Source organism: Eucalyptus grandis, chromosome 11 (assembly GCF_016545825.1).
Source record: "Eucalyptus grandis isolate ANBG69807.140 chromosome 11, ASM1654582v1, whole genome shotgun sequence".
Classification (NCBI taxonomy): Eukaryota; Viridiplantae; Streptophyta; class Magnoliopsida; order Myrtales; family Myrtaceae; genus Eucalyptus; species Eucalyptus grandis.
Window position 1 is genome coordinate 36959914 of NC_052622.1, and position 17511 is coordinate 36977424.

Sequence of the window (17511 nt, forward strand, 5' to 3'; positions counted from 1 at the left end):
TGCAAATTGAATGTTGATTGTGAAAAATAGAAATTTTATTCAGAAATTCCCACGTGTCGGGTTTGACACCGAAATCGAATTTGGAAGGGTTAATACTGAAATTGGAGTATGTGAGTGACATGTAAAGTATCCAAGGATCGGTATTGAATTGTCGTGTGCTAGTTGAAAGGCTCGGGTCGCAGTAGTGGCTAGGCCGACTGGATCCTTATTCTTCTAGAAATGCCGTCAAGAGAATGACGTGGCATGGTCGCAGTAGTGGCGAGACCGACTGGACCATTATTATTCTAGAAATGCTGTCGATAGAACGACGTGGCGTGGTCGCAGTAGTGGCGAGACCGACTGGACCATTATTATTCTAGAAATGCTGTCGATAGAACGACGTGGCGTGGTCGCAGTAGTGGCGAGACCGACTGGACCATTATTATTCTAGAAATGCTGTCGATAGAACGACGTGGCTTGGTCGCGAGAGTGGCGAGACCGACCGGACCATTATTATTCTAGAAATGCTGTCGATAGAACGACGTGGCTTGGTCGCAGTAGTGGCGAGACCGACGGACCATTATTATTCTAGAAATGCTGTCGATAGAACGACGTGGCATGGTCGCAGTAGTGGCGAGACCGATGGACCATTATTATTCTAGAAATGCTGTCGATAGAACGACGTGGCATGGTCGAAGAGTGGCGAGACCGACTGGACCTTTATTCTTCTAGAAATGTTGTAATATTAGTAGATAGCCGACCGTCGAATAAGTTGTACTCTTGTGTGGCAAAGTGGATAATGATGACATGGAATGCTTGCTGTGATTGTGAAATTAAGTGAAATTGATTGTGTTCCGATGGCTTACATTCTTATCATTACTGGTGCTTGAGTGATATGAATTGTACTAACTGCGGGGAAGGTACGAAGGCGAGGTAAGTCTTCGTGCTGTGTGGCTAGACCACTGGGGCGTATTTTCTTTCTAATAAGGGTTTAGGGGTTGAACTTGCTGAGACGTTGTCTCGGTGGTTATTGAATAACCATTTCAGGTCCCCAGTGGACGGAGCGGCGATAGCTTTGGTTGGCCGTGAGGAGATGCAGAGGTGAAGCCATAAGATTGGAGAACGTGTCCGACTTGTAGGTCGTAGGGCAATTCATTTTTAAGAGCCGGTCTTTTGTAGACTCTTGGCTGTAGGCCTTCGTCTGTAACTCTGTTGGTTTGTGTAAGTGATTGGTTGTGAAATTGTTTCCTGCTATTCTATCCCGTATTTTATTGTCAGGGGTTTTATAGTACGTTCCGCTTGCGCAATAATAAATGAATGGGGTCGGCGACACTGCCTGGGAATGTCGCATTTGAATGACCATGGTGGGATGTTGACGCGCTCGAGGTTCGGGGCGTGACATCCCCGTTTAAGTGGTATCAGAGCATGGTCTGTGTATGGAGTGATAAGGTGCGATGAGTCATGGGATAGTTAGTAGGAAAGGCTTTTAATATGCTGATGCATGTGAGTGATAGCTGATTGGTAGCTTGTTGTGGGGTCACTCAAATTTCAACCTGATGTTGGAATCGGAAAGCAGGTGTCTATAAAGAGCCTGTAGGATGAGTGACTAGGAGTGGAGAACTCCTTGGAAGAGGTCGATAGGACCTGTACCTCGGGGTAGGATGCTGACAAGAGTTGGTACCCGAGGTAGAGCGCAGGCTTAGTCCAGCGTGTGTGTGAGTACCGCCGTAGGCTGGTACTGAGAGTGTTATAGCACCAAATGATCCTAGGTTTAATAGGATTGTTAAGGCGCTAGTGTTCCTTGGAAGCTCGTTGGGTCAGTAAGTTCAGGATCGAGCCGCCGCTGTTGCCGTTGTTTCTATTGCTGTCAGTGTTTTGACCGCTGTTGTTGTTGCGCGCGTTGAGGCCTAATTTGGAGTTGTGATCGAGGATCAAGTCTTCATATCTGAGTCAAGGTTCAGTTTAGACAGAGATGAAAAATCGGTTGGGGAGAAAGGCCGATGTCAGAAGAAAGATGCCCTGTTTCACCCAACCGGAAGAGTAGAGTTGGAAGGTCAGTGCTCAACTCGATCGATGCGTGTCGTGTCTGTAAGAAAAGACATGGATCTGTTCCGTGCTGTAAGAGGGAAATGACTTGTTACAGGTGTCGCCAGTAAAGCCATTTGATCAAAGATGACTCGTATAGATGGATGGAACTATAGCTGTTTCTGCATTGTCGTTGATAAGACAGAACAGGGGAAACATGCTTCGGGACATTTAGTGGGGTACTTGGAATAGGTACTTGGAATAGACCCCAGTGCAAGGAATGGTGCATGATGTTCCTTGATGGGAAGTAGATGACTCACCGATGGTGTGCTGAGTTTGTGGAAAAGAGGCTTGAATCAGCCCAGTGTCAGAGTAAAAAGGGGAGCGTGCTTTGAATGTGGCCAGCACGGCCATCGAGTTAGGAACTGTCTGTGTAAGTTCAGGAGAGTATAAGCACTGCTACTGCAGATAGAACGCCACTAGGATGGCGAAAAGAATAATAATGGATTGACTATGCGTTAATCAAGGGAAGAATTGCTAAGTCTGCTGTCAGAAAGAGACATAGAGTTCGCGATTGAATCAGCAACTGGAACAGAGCCAGTCCCTAAGGCTCTTTACCGGATGGTGTTATCCGAGTTAAAAGAACTGAAGGTGCAGATGCAGGAAGTGTTGAATAGGGGATTCATACTTTCCAGTGCATAACCTTGGGGAGCACCAGTTCTGTACATGAAGGAGAAATGTGGTTCGTTGTGGTTGTGTATCGATATTCCTCAAGATCGACTGGAGGTCAGGGTATCATCAATTGAGGATCAGGAAGAAGGACACACCGAAGTTAGCATCTCGTACTCGATATGGCAGTTATGAGTTATTTGTAATACCGTATGGTTTGATGGACACCATAGCTATTTGTTTGGGTCTAATGAGCAGATTGTTTAAGGGTACTTGAAATCAGTTATGATCGTGTTCATTGAAATTATCCTGGTGTGTTCAAGGAGTGCCGAGGAGCACGAGAGACATTAGAAGATGATACTTCAGACCTTGGGGACTCTTCAATTTCATGCTAAGTTTAGCAAGTGTGAGTTTTGGATGACTCGTGTTGTGCTCCTAGGTCACGTGATTTCAGGCGAAGAAATCTCCGTAGACCCCGTCCAAGATTGAAGCAGTTAGTAGTTGGCCGAGATTGACTACAGTGAAAGAGATTAGCAGTTTCTGGGGATTAGCAGGATATTACAGAAGTTTTATGGAAAGGTTTTCAGCGTCAGCGTTGCAGTTGATTCGATTACTGAGGAAGTAAGAAAAGTTTGTGTGGACATATGAGTGCGAGCGTAGTTTTCAAGAGCTTAAGCAGAAGCTAACTACCGCACCCGTGCTGACCATTCCATCTGGTCCTGAGGGTTATGAGATCTGCAACGATGCATCGTTTAAAGGATTTGGTTGCTTGTTGGTGCACCAGGATAAGGTTGTTGCATATGCGTCCTGTCGTGGAGACCTTAGGAGTTGAGTATGAGACAGCATCGCTGGATGGAACTCATTAAGGATTATGACCATGATATTTTGTATCACTCTAGAAAGGTGAGCAAAGTCGCAGATGCACTGGGTCGAGAGTCCTTAGTTGCACAGTTGGTACTCAAGGATTGGATCTTATTTAAGAAAGTTTGAGATTCGGTTATCAAATCTAAGGTAGGCCACCTTTCGAACCTTATAACTACCCTCATAATTGAGCTAAGAGTACAGATCAGAATCAAATCGCATCAGTGGACAGATTCAGAAATTCAGAAAATTCTATAAAAGAATGCAGATGAGAGAGAGATTGATTTTCAGATTTCTGAAGATAAGATGCTAAGGTTCTAAGGACGATTGTGTGTAATTGTCGATGCAGAGATTAAAGAAGAGATCTTATGGGAAGTTCATCATAGCAATTTCAGAGTCGTCTAGACAGTGCGAAGATGAGTCAGAATCTACATCATTGGGATTGGTAGATCGGCATGAAGATAGATATCGCCAATCAAGTTGTGAGTGTTGGAGATATCAGTAAGTGAGAATTTGGCGATGTAAGCCAAGAAAGCTTTTTCAAGTACTGGAGAGAGTTCTGTGTGGGAATGGAAGTATAGCATGATGGAATGTTATGACAGGCTTATTAAGGAGTCGGGAAGAGTATTGATTCCTTGTGGGGTTGTGGTCGATAGATGATCAGAGTCAACTCGCCTTAGTGCAGCACGAAAAGATCTCGATTAGAATAGGTATACCGGAGTGTGTGTATATCATATAATTTATCTGCATGGAGTGCCGGGGATGAATTGTATTTCAAATCTAGATCAGATGTTCCAAGTTGGCAGAGCTTTCAGATAGTTCTTTCTTAAGTAGTGCATAGCAGAGGGTGCTGAATTTTGATTGATGAGATGAAGTCAGGGAAAGAAAGATCACAGGCCAAGGTCGGTACAGTAGTCAGTGATTGCAGTTGCCGTGATCAGTGTCAGAGTTATATCAGACCTTGATCATAGGTTCCCAGTTTCAGCAGATCAGTCAGATAGTTTCTTTTAATCAGTTCAGAGCAGAGTGTACAGGATTTCAGTCGGTTGAGATGAGATTAGAGATCAGAAAATCGCAGGTCCAGTGTTGGGTAAGAAATCAGTGATTCAATTGCAATTATCAGAGGCAGCTTAGAGACTGCTTAGAATCGCCAGTTTAGCTTCGCAGATTTTGTGTTGAGGGCCTTTGGAATTTTAAGTGGGCACATTGTGCATCTGAAGTGGTTTTAGCAAGATAGTAGTGATCTAGCAGCACTGGTACAGAAGGAGAAACCTGAGAAAGAGAAGATTATATGAGACGATTGTACTCCCACCTTTTTGTTTAAGAATTGGTAAAGGTTTAAATTTCGAGGACGAAATTTTTATAAGAGGGGAAGAGTTGTGACATCCCGATTTTTCTAATTCTATTTTCAGCTAATTGAGTCGGGCATTTCATCTGTGCATATAGTTCATCTCTCTGAGTTGGTCACTCATGAGAGGACTAGCCTATTGGACGAAGTAATTAAGGGATTTTAACGCGTCAAACTTGGGGACTGATCACCCTTAGGTCGGATGCAAGAAAATTTCCGAAAGCTACCCGTAGGTTAGGCGTGCTGAAATCGCACCAGATTGAATTCAACCGTAAAATTGGGATTGGATTTAGAAGTTGGAAGCGTGGTTATGTCACACATCTTATTAGGATCATGGGATAATTTTTCTGGATTTTAATTGGACTTAGTTAGAAGAGAATTGAAAGGAAAATTGAAGAAATTGGACGTACAAGGATTTGGACCCGGCGGAAATGATATTGCACCCATTGAAGAATGTTGTGGGAGAGGAGATAGTGGAAGATGACATGGGATGATGTCATGGTGGGCCATTTAGTGGGATTAAAGAAAGAGAAAAAGAAAAGAAAAAAGGGCCCCTCCTCCTTCTCTCTCCTCCCTTTCTTCTTCCTCTCTCCCGTGCGACTCCTCCATCTCCATCATCTTCTTCTTCTTCTTCTTCGGAGGCCAGCAAACGAGGGAAGCGAAGCAGCAGCCAGCAGCGTTGCTCGTCGCCGTTGCGCGCCGCTGGACCGCTCGCCGCCGCCGCGTGTCTACCCCGCGTCGCTCGCCGGCCAGCTCGCCTCTCCGCTCCGCCTCGGCCCGCGTCTCAGCAGATCTGAGAGCGCCAGCAGCAGCGAAGATCGACCAGCAAGTCGTCGGAGCTAGGACCGCCACCGCCACTCGCCGTCTCGCGCTCCGCCGCTGCCCGCGCTCGCCCGCGCTTGGCCGACGCCCAGCTGCGTCTCAGTCTCGGTTCGTGGGTTCCGGGAGCTGCCGGAGCTCGTCCCCGCCGCCGTGCGCCCCCGCCTCAGCTCGCCGGAAGTCCCTCGGCCCATCTCGGCCCTTGTGCGCCTCAACCGGCGCCGGATCCGCCTCCTCCAGCCCCAAATCAGTAGCTGCGAAAATGGGTATGGCAGCCCCTTCGTGGGCCGTTTTGGCCGCCTTCCCGAGCCCGGATGCTCGGCCCGCTTTGAGGAAAGTCGATCCTCGCGTCGCCCTCGTCGTTTTGGTTCGCTCGGCTCGTTAATCCGGTGAGTTTAACTCACTAAATCTTGATTAGACGGCTAATGATGCCCTAAGTGTGCTTAGTCTAAGTTAAGTAATCTTAGATGGTTGGTTTAGTTGATTTAATTGTGATTTAGATTAAGATGTTTATTTAATCTAAAGTATGTTTAATTAAAGGCTAAGAGAGTTTATTTAATGTTAAGCTTTGATGGGACATAATAGGGTTTTATTTTTGAATTATTTAATTGTTTCGGAATTCTGGAATTTATAATATTATATTATATATTCGAAATTATTAAAATATTATTATTAAAAAAAAACTCGAAAATTTATTTTTGATCCTATTTGCTCAGAATTTCGTGCCGATCGCTACTTGTGTGTTTAGAATTTGAATTTGATGAGTAAATATTGCAAATTGAATGTTGATTGTGAAAAATAGAAATTTTATTCAGAAATTCCCACGTGTCGGGTTTGACACCGAAATCGAATTTGGAAGGGTTAATACTGAAATTGGAGTATGTGAGTGACATGTAAAGTATCCAAGGATCGGTATTGAATTGTCGTGTGCTAGTTGAAAGGCTCGGGTCGCAGTAGTGGCTAGGCCGACTGGATCCTTATTCTTCTAGAAATGCCGTCAAGAGAATGACGTGGCATGGTCGCAGTAGTGGCGAGACCGACTGGACCATTATTATTCTAGAAATGCTGTCGATAGAACGACGTGGCGTGGTCGCAGTAGTGGCGAGACCGACTGGACCATTATTATTCTAGAAATGCTGTCGATAGAACGACGTGGCTTGGTCGCAGTAGTGGCGAGACCGACTGGACCATTATTATTCTAGAAATGCTGTCGATAGAACGACGTGGCTTGGTCGCAGTAGTGGCGAGACCGACTGGACCATTATTATTCTAGAAATGCTGTCGATAGAACGACGTGGCATGGTCGCAGTAGTGGCGAGACCGACTGGACCATTATTATTCTAGAAATGCTGTCGATAGAACGACGTGGCATGGTCGCAGTAGTGGCGAGACCGACTGGACCTTTATTCTTCTAGAAATGTTGTAATATTAGTAGATAGCCGACCGTCGAATAAGTTGTACTCTTGTGTGGCAGTGGATAATGATGACATGGAATGCTTGCTGTGATTGTGAAATTAAGTGAAATTGATTGTGTTCCGATGGCTTACATTCTTATCATTACTGGTGCTTGAGTGATATGAATTGTACTAACCTGCAGGAAGGTACGAAGGCGAGGTAAGTCTTCTGTGCTGTGTGGCTAGACCACTCTGGGGCGTATTTTCTTTCTAATAAGGGTTTAGGGGGTTGAACTTGCTGAGACGTTGTCTCGGTGGTTATTGAATAACCATTTCAGGTCCCTGGTGGACGGAGCGGCAGATAGCTTTGGTTGGCCGTGAGGAGATGCAGAGGTGAAGCCATAAGATTGGAGAACGTGTCCGACTTGTAGGTCGTAGGGCAATTCATTTTTAAGAGCCGGTCTTTTGTAGACTCTTGGCTGTAGGCCTTCGTCTGTAACTCTATTGGTTTGTGTAAGTGATTGGTTGTGAAATTGTTTCCTGCTATTCTATCCCGTATTTTATTGTCAGGGGTTTTATAGTACGTTCCGCTTGCGCAATAATAAATGAATGGGGTCGGCAACACTGCCTGGGAATGTCGCATTTGAATGACCATGGTGGGATGTTGACGCGCTCGAGGTTCGGGGCGTGACATTAGGGATTCATGATGATGGTCAGGACCTGTTCTGATGTCAAAAAAAAATTCCGTGGGACTACTATGGAGTGTTCTAAAAATTCGAATTGTAATATAACGAAAGTGATTTTGATTTTTATATAAAGTCGACTTGTTTTTGGCACGTGCTGTAACACCAGCAAACCATGTATCAATGTCCATGACTCAATTGGACATAAAATTATATGCACAAACACACACACACATTAGATTTCCTTCTTCCTTTTTTTTTTTTTTTTTTTTTTTTTTGTGAACTGGGATTAATTAAATCTATTAGAGTGATTTCAAGATGTCAAATTAAAAACAAAGAACACGTGAAAGTCCTGGCAAAGAGAGAATGAACAACACCGCTCTAGCTATAATTTATGTTTAATATAAGCTTGTGCAAGAACTCTTTTACTATATTATTTAACATCACATTGGATCTCAAAGCAAATGGAGCCAGATATGCAAGTGATTATTTATTTCAGGGGATTCGAACCAAGGAAATCCAAGGCCCAATATGATATTGTCAATTTTACTAGTTAATAAACAAATAAAATTTAGATATCTAGCATTTTTCAAAAGAAAGAGGATTTTTCTTTCCAACGTTACATGAAAAGAATCCCATAATCTACAATATCACCTGAAAGAGTCACGAAGACATTTTGGAATGCCCCTGGATCACAATATATTTCCACCCATTGAAATCAACTATTTTTAATCATCTTATCTTCTTTTGACCATAGTTTGTGTTAGAATACACATGTGAGTTGTGTTAGAAATGTCATACATTAAATAATTGGTATGTATAGTAGTTAATATATTTCAATTGACTTATAACTTATTCACTTAGACTTTTAAGCGAATGGCAATCTCCTCAGATGAGGTATCAGACTTCTGTTGGTGAGCCCCCAACCTGTTCTAATGTTTGGTGAGTATCTCAAGGAAGAATTATGGTAACCAGCCCAGTTTCCGAATAGGTGGGCCCTCCTTATTAAGAGTTATCTCAATTGGCTCATAATTCATAAGCTTAATTTTTTGAGTAATTTAGCTCTCTCTTGGCAATCTTTCAAGTGAATGTATTAGGTTTCTACTATGCGTTCCTAATAGTTTAAGTGGACGAAGCAATTTTTTCCAAACCATAATTTTTGGTATGTGCATGGAGATTTTTTATGTGAATTTCACCGTGTAATTCCGAGACTCCTTTCATAAATTAGCGGATTGATTTGCAACCATCCAGTTTAATATGCATGATCAATTGAAGCTTGCACTGATATGGTGAGCACGTGAGCATCTCTCCTCATCACCACCACATCATCACTTTACATATTGACGTCATAATATAATAATGATGTAAACAAGTTTCTTTCCTTTAATGCCACGGACCATATAGCCCCATAATGAGCTAAGACGCTAGATGAATCTCCTTTTAGATATAACCCGTCTTTTTTTAAGAAAAAAATTGGGCCAAATTATATGATCCACCTTCAAGTAGATGAGTAATCTGCTGCTTATATAAATGAAGATAAATTTTATATACAAATTGTCCCATAAAATGCACAAACATTGGCTTGAGTCTCAATTCTGCACTATATTTACTTTTGTCTAATAAAAATACATCAACTTTAGTTTGTCTTTTGATTCTACGCCAACTTTTTTTCCCTCAAAGAAAGTACAAATTTCAGTTGGTACCCAAATCGACCCCATTAAACGTGATTGCTAAATTCAGAATCAAATGGGTTGTGTCAAATTATCTTGCAGCATAATCACATAGGCTAAGCGGTGGTGTGGCTGCTATTAATCTAGCATTGTCCTATCTGCCTTTGTTGCTGTCGTTTCATGCTCAGTTGATGGTTGAATTTGGGTAATGAAACACAGACCCGGTTTTTCAATTTCGTGCCTTTATCAAAAAAATTGAGTCCTAGTAGATGTCCCAGACTTTAGTATCATAATTTTTTTTTTTTTATTGTTTGGCCGGAAAGAGCCACCGATCTTTTCCACGAGTTGAGAATACTCGGCGAAGGTGGGTTTGGGCGTGTACATGTTGGCGTTCTTGAAGATGGGACCAAAGTAGCTGTGAAAGTTCTGAAGAATTAGGATTAACAGGGCGGCCGGGAATTTTTAGCTGAAGTCGATATGCCATCGCAGGAATCTTGTCAAGCTGATCGGTATATGTCCAGAGGAACGTGTCCACTGCCTTGTTTGCAAACTCTTTTCCGAATGGCTTTGTGGAATCTGATTTGCATGGTGAGTGTAGATGAATACGCAACTTCTCTAGGGTTACATACTATTGTCTCGCTCTTCATTCTGCTCACGAGGTGTAAAGCCAATGTCCATTTTCCCATGCTTTCAGGAGTTGGCAAGGAAGCTGCCCGACCAGAATGGAGCGCTAGGATCAAGGTAGCACTTCGTGTTGCTTGTGGTTTAGCCTATTTGCATGGGGATTCGAGCACCTGTGTGATGCATGGGGACTTCAAGGCCAGCAACACGTTATTGGAACATGATTTTACGCCCAAAGTGTCATATTTCGGTTTGGCTCGCACCAATATACATAAGAAAAACAGGCGCATCTCTATGGGAACCTTCGGGTTAGGAAACTCCTCTCTTGTTGAAATAGTTCCTTTGATTTCTGATCTCGTATTCTTTGATTAATTCTAAATGTGTCGGTCGTAAATGCTGGTTTAAAGCAGCATAAGATCACTAATTATGAGGTTTCTTGGGAAGATTCTGTATCCTATTCTCTGGAACGTCAATCTTAAAGTTGTAGAAAATTATTCACTTGAATAATTAATTAATCAAGAAGAATCGGATCCATATATGATTGTAAAACACCGAGATCAAAAAATACAACGGAATTAAAGCGTACATGTTTGAGCCATTGCTTCACTTGAAGAAAATAGTTTAATCTAATAACCAGTGATCTATCGGAATGCTAGATCTTCCTCTCTATGACCTATTTCGATATAGCAGCTTTCAATGGGATTAAAATAACTGATAGGTATAACCTACCCTTTTATAGGCTAGAGAGAGGACCTAGCAAACCCTAATCAACAACGTGTCAACTGGGCTCTTCCCATTACGGGCTTCAGTCAAACACAATTGCCTACACTTTGTTGCTCAACTAGGCCCGTTAACAATAGATGCCAATACCCAATTCAATCAGATCATTTTAGGATTTAACAAATATTTGAATATCCATTAACCCGATTATTTAAAATAGAAAATCAATTAGTTAATGTAAGCCCATATTATAGGAAATTTCCAACATTCTCCCACTAGGGCTACATTAATTAACTTATTTTATTTTGAAAAGGATTTTGTATTTGAAAACGACACTATCGGGTTAATAACTGAAAATTTTGTTTTAGGTGGCCACAACTTTTAAAAAATAATATTCCAATAATGGTATCTCAATACCAATCCAATCCTATATAACCTCAGTATAGAACTATGAAGATCAATGTGTTAAGAAAATACCACAACACAAGACCTTCCATAATCACATATAATAAGTATTATATTTTCATGGATCATGGGCCTAGTAGTGTAGTAAGAAATAGCGCCAACATGTGATCAAAATATATATTATTTCTTATCGGTCCTTAATGCAATTTCTCAACAACATGAAACTGCATTAACGCAATTTCTAAACAACATGAAATTGCCATGGTGCGATTTCTAAACAACATGAAATTGCACAATTATGTCACAATCCAACATGCGATCTCATAATCAGTGACATCCAGTCATCTTTAAACTAAAATTTGTTTAAAGATACTATTTTATACTTTCATTTCTCAGTCAATAGGAGAAAGGATAACAATAGAATCAACAATAATAATCATTGAAAATAAATACTTTAATAAACATCATAAAAGCATTATCTGTTTGCATATAAATACAATATCCAAAAATACAAATTATATAACTCCCACTAACAAAAGAAATCAAAAGAATCAAAGACATTCATATTCTTTACATGTTCTTTAAACAAAATGGACCGTAAGCCTTTTTGTTAGAGGATTAACCAACATGGACTCATTTCTAATATTCACAATCACAATATCTCCCTTTTTGACCAAGTCCTTAACAATCTAATATTTTATCCAATTAACATTTTAACCGTGGCATTGTTGTTATTTATAGCAAAAGTAACTGTTTGTCACACATAATGCAATAAGATCAATTTTGGACAATAATTATTTCAACAAAAATAATTAGTATATTATAAACTCCCCTTTGGGCAAAGTGTATAATGCACCATTATTTTTCAATGCATGAAGTTTATAAAGCAACAACAAGGAGAATTACATATAATTGTTAATGATCCATCCCCTTTGGGCAAACAAATCATTTAAATTATACATCTCCATGATATCAATATATAGAGACGACAAAGGAGAATTACATATAATCTTCAAGGATCAATCCCCTTTGGGCAGATAAATCCTTTAAATTATATATCTCCATTATCTCAACATAGAGGGGAATTACACATAACTCTAAAAAATTTATCCCCTTTAGGCGGATAAACCTTTTGAGTCACACATCCCCATCATTCATCTCTAATATATCAATATAGAGGGGATTTACATATAACTTTCAAAAAATTTATCCCCTTTGGGCAGATAAATCTTTTTGAGTCATATATCCCCATCTTTTAATTTTGAAATTTATCTTCCTGCAATTTTCAAATTAATGTACACAATAACCCTCTTTGGGCAGGTAATTGTATATACTAATTTGTATCAATAAAGAACTTGAACAATTTACAAACTTTAACAATTTGTAAATAATGTTCCATTTAATTAATGCCCAAAAAAAAACATCAAATAATATGAAGCATTTTACGACATGTGCTTCCCAAGATCGTATTGCATTTATCAAACAACTTTTGCCACAGTTTTTTTTTTCTCTCTAACATGACCTAATCATAGATCTGCCAAGGAGTTGCATTGCAGAAAATCCAAGCGACCAACTCCACAAATCCACAAAAAAAAAAAAGGAAACTGATTAAAAGAAGCAATTTCTCATCGCAACAACGCGAGAGCTTTGATTCGACCACGGACCCCGATCCAATTCCACAGATTAAAAGGGGTTTGTGGGCCCTTACACCATTCCCGATGACAAGAGGACAGATCATATACCATCGACTGCAACTTACAGCTTGGTAGAATGTGTGCACCTGGAGGACGCAAGTCTGGTGGCCGCAAATTACCAAAGGGGAATCGATTGGAAGCGAGTTAGAGAAAGCGCCACCTGCTGTTCGAACAAGGGCTTGCACTGCAGGAGCTAAGAGACGTGGCCGTCAATGCCGTTGTGCGAGTGGGAGGAGGAGAGCGAACCCGAGCTCATCTCTCCCTCGCTTGCTCCCTAATCCTCGCGCCTCCTCGGGATCTATCTTCCCCAGAATTACTCCTATCTCAACACGAACTTCACGAGTCTGCGATTCATACTACGGACCCTCCTCCATGTACGCATCGAAACAAGACGGACAACCGCCTCACAACGGGGAGAATCACGCAACAACCATGAAAAAAAAAACTACATGCAATGCATATGGACTAATCTACAAACATGAATCACATTGAAAAACCCAGAGATCAAGTTAGCAAAATCGGCCAAAACCTTGATCGCTCGTCCAAAAAGGGAACAAACAATTAGCAAAATCGTATGGTTTTGACCCGGAACATGAAAAAACACCAATTAACTTGATTTTTGATGAAATCTCTCCATGAGTCTATCATATAACATCAATTTGATTTACTAGAATGAATTAAACGAAGAAAAACTGAGTAAATCTTCCACATGTAAGCTTCAAAATTTCTGATCTAAGCCTCTCATGGCCAAAATTTGGTTTTCTTAAATTTAAACCCTAAAAAACTTACCTTTAATGCAACAAAAGATGCTAAAACATATATATATATAACAATACTCATGCAACAATTTACAACGAACATCAATCAATTGCAAGTAATTTGAAGATTCCAGAACTTTTTCTCTATCAAATAAATCCCAGCAAAAATCTGCATAGATGAAGCACATGCGACTCGAGAGGATTCCTTAATGTTGCTTAATCAATGCGAGTCACATATATTTGGTCAGTGCACACAGGTCACATGATTTGGGTAAAACGCTATACAAGTAATTAATGCAACCAAATCTTTTTACTGGAAATATTTCCCAGAACAGAGTTATGTCGGCAGTGCAGAATGATCAACTAGCTACTAAACAATACAACTGTCAATCATCTTTCTCTATCAAATAAATTCCACCGAGTTGCCAAATTTCCCTACTCCATTATAACTCAAAAATTCAACAGAAGGGTCGAGCCATCACATGACAAAAATAAAAGAACCCACGATGTCAGCAATGTGACAGAATCAGAACACCACAAGGAACCATCAAACAAGGTCAAGCGTAAAGGAACGCAAGAACAAGAAAATCCCCCATGCACGGAGCAATTTCTACAATATTTACTTTGGCTACCCAACATGCAGCGAATCTTTCGGATACGATGACAATATTTCGCAATCAAAGTAACCCAAAAAACTGATTCTGACGGACAAGCCCCTAAACAACAAACGTGAACACGAGCAAATAACAAAACAAAAAGCACCAATACAACTCGGGAGCAAACAAGCACTATACGAGAATTTTCCCATAAAAAAAAAAAAAAAAAAAAAAAACAAGCACAGTAATCTCCAAACCAACCGTTGCTACCATTGAATTGAAGAGAAAAACAAAGGTAACACTAGAATGTAACTTAAAATTCTAGGACCTTTTCTATGTATAAACCCTAGAATTTCAAATTTAAAATTCTCACTCAATTCTCAACGAAACCATACAAATTATATATGGTTGGAAAGATCTCGACATGTAGAACAAAAGCCCTATGATTTTAGGATTAATCCAGTAAAAAACCACACGAATAAATAATGCCCATATTCGGCTCAAAGAGGAAGATTTAGAATTTGTTTATATAAAAAAAAAATTGGTTCTACAATCATATATCACCGGCTTTGATACCACATGTAGAAAATTATTCACTTGAATAATTAATTAATCAAGAAGAATCGGATCCATATATGATTGTAAAACACCGAGATCAATAAATACAGTGGAATTAAAGCGTATCTATTTGAGCCATTGCTTCACTTGAAGAAAATAGATCAATCTGATAACCAGTGATCAATCGGAATGTCAGATCTTCCTCTCTATGACATATTTCGATATAGCAGCTTTCAATGGGATTAAAGCAACTGATAGGTATAACCTACTCATTTTATAGACTAGAGAGGGGATTTAGCAAACCCTAATCAACAACGTGTCAACTGGACCCTTCCCATTATGGGCTTCAATCAAACACAATTGCCTACACTTTGCTCCTCAACTAGGCCCATTAACAATAGATGACAATACCCAATTCAATCAGATCACTTTAGGGTTTAACAAATATTGAAATATCCATTAACCCAATTATTTAAAATAGAAAATCAATTAATTAATGTAAACCCATATTATAGGAAATTTCCAACAAAAGTCACAAGGTGAATCTAAAACAAACTATGTTCTTGCTAACTTTCACTTGACTTATGGTCTCCAGAGACGTGTAGAAGTATCTATTTGCCTTATAGGCAATTTATTATTTTTTAATGTTTGGCCGTTGAGACGTGACTTTTGAGATTCTAAGTCGTTTGCCGTGAGGCATCTAACTTGGTCATCTTGTCACAATATTGAAAAGTCTCCGCATGTCCGTTTCATTCAAGTATCTCGATCCTCCTCACATCACTGTCCCGCCAGGTGCCTGGCATCCTGGCGCTATTCACCAAAGAAACATCAACCTCGCTGCTGTGATCACAAAGAGACCTGAAAGAGGCTAAAGTTTGATGGCTATGTTTTTTTATGGAATTGGTGTTGGTGCTGAAGTGCACCGTGCGCAGTTGCCGGGTGAGCAGTTAGGAAGGGATGATGCGATGCAGAAGAAGCGGAGCATGAGGATCATGAAAGTGCAGGAGTAATCGATGGCAATGCGGCAAGATGGCGGATGTCAAAGCCATACAGTTGGATGAGAGGATGAGATGCAAGTGTCGGCAGTGGGTGAAGACTGATTTCGAAGTTTGTGCTTCCATTAAACTGAAATAGTTCTTTGCTCGGTGTTGCTGCATATGAAGTTCCTTGTATTAGGCCATTACTTGGGTGGCTATCTTGTGTAGTATAGAGAATTTGTGTGGATCATTGCTTTATTTGAATGGATGAACCCTATTGACTGTTGATGGCCATCTTGCCAATTCTTTGAAGAATTGGGTTCACCTTGATACAACAATTAGCAATGAATTAATCGCTCACTGCTTGGGAGAAAATACCAATTGACCCATAGAGTTAAGGTGTGCACTTGACAATATAGATTAAACTTTGGTACAAGTATGGCTAATGCCGTACCTCAATAGTCTTAAAACATGAGTAAACACCATGATTAACAAGTGCAAAAAAATATCACATCACCATATGTCCTTGTTCAATAGTGATAGCACAAGTCATTTCCAAATCTTCACAGGACGGAAGAGGCGAGGCCAATAGGTGGATTCAACCATTTCAACATACAAGGGAAGCTTTAGTATTGCAGACAATATGACAGGGATGACCACCAACAAAGTAATGGGGATGTAAATCCACTTCCATTGTTCACTTAGGACAATCACAAGAGCAGAGCCAAAAGCCACGAGTATGAAGACGAAAGAGAGGAAGAGAAAAGTGAGGCCCAGTATCATTTTGCTTGGTAGTGAATGAAGAAAATCTTCTGCGGCATAGCGTGAGGTTAGGATAGCTAAGAACATCGAGGTGGCGGTGACAGAGGAGAAGAGAGATAAAGCATTTGCAACGGTAAATACCAAGAATGAGTCCCTTTTTAGAAAGACTGGGTTACCCCTATCGTTGCTTCCAGGTATTGTAAAAGCTACTGTAAAGATGAGGGTTGATATGACGCTACAAGATGATGACGTCTCCTTCATCCATTGCCCCGCCTCTTTGACCAAATCTTTTCGCTGTTCTACAAAAACTCCCCAGTATGTCTTCCCGTTCCTTTCTTTTGTTTCTTTCAATTCCAGACTTTTAGAAGGACTGCTCTTATCTTCTTTTACCTTCATCGATCAACGCAAATGTAAATTAAAGAGCGAAAAGGGTAGCAAAACAAATAAGGTGAACTGACCTCAAATTTTAGACTTTTTATCAAAGGAGGACTCTTATCTTCCAGCACCTTCAGAAAATAAAGGACACCTATCAATGTGATTGTAAGTAAATTAAAGAGTGGCAAGCAAATATGGTGAACCAACCTCAAACCATTGAAGTTCCCTTTGCATAAGAAAAGCTGCTCCAGAAACATCTGTTGGTACATATCCTGGGGACCATTCTACTAGTGCCGCCATCAGGTCGCAATTCCTCTGAATATCGTACCTCAAATTTGGGATTGTGTTGTATCCATTCATTAGTCTAAATAACTCAACATGCCTTCCCTTCACAATTTCTTTCATCAGTTCTTTTGTGAATTGTTTATTCCACATCAACTCCGGAGAATGCTCAAGACATAACTTGACTATTTCAAAGATTCCGCTAGATGCAGCATCAAGGACAATGGTCGAAGTCAATTTGAGTATTTCAGGTGCTTTCATACGAGCCTTCCTCTCATTTAAAGTTAGTTTTGCTAACTCAAGCAAGCATTCGTG

The 17511-nt window shown here is 40.5% G+C and overlaps 2 protein-coding genes across 2 annotated transcripts; one reads left to right on the forward strand and one right to left on the reverse strand.

The window, feature by feature from the left end:
• The first annotated feature begins 3877 nt into the window (after window positions 1-3877).
• LOC120289922 lies at window positions 3878-10441 on the forward strand. The gene is made up of 3 exons (XM_039305319.1): window positions 3878-4016; window positions 5524-5967; window positions 10047-10441. The coding sequence occupies exons 1-3, from the start codon at window positions 3878-3880 to the stop codon at window positions 10439-10441; spliced, it is 978 nt and encodes a 325-aa protein (XP_039161253.1).
• Window positions 10442-16326: 5885 nt separating this feature from the next.
• On the reverse strand, window positions 16327-17457 carry LOC120289923. The gene is made up of 3 exons (XM_039305320.1): window positions 17122-17457; window positions 16998-17045; window positions 16327-16929 (listed from the first exon to the last, which is right to left on the reverse strand). Exons 1-3 carry the CDS (start codon window positions 17455-17457, stop codon window positions 16327-16329), a joined length of 987 nt encoding a protein of 328 aa, XP_039161254.1.
• Window positions 17458-17511: the final 54 nt, after the last annotated feature.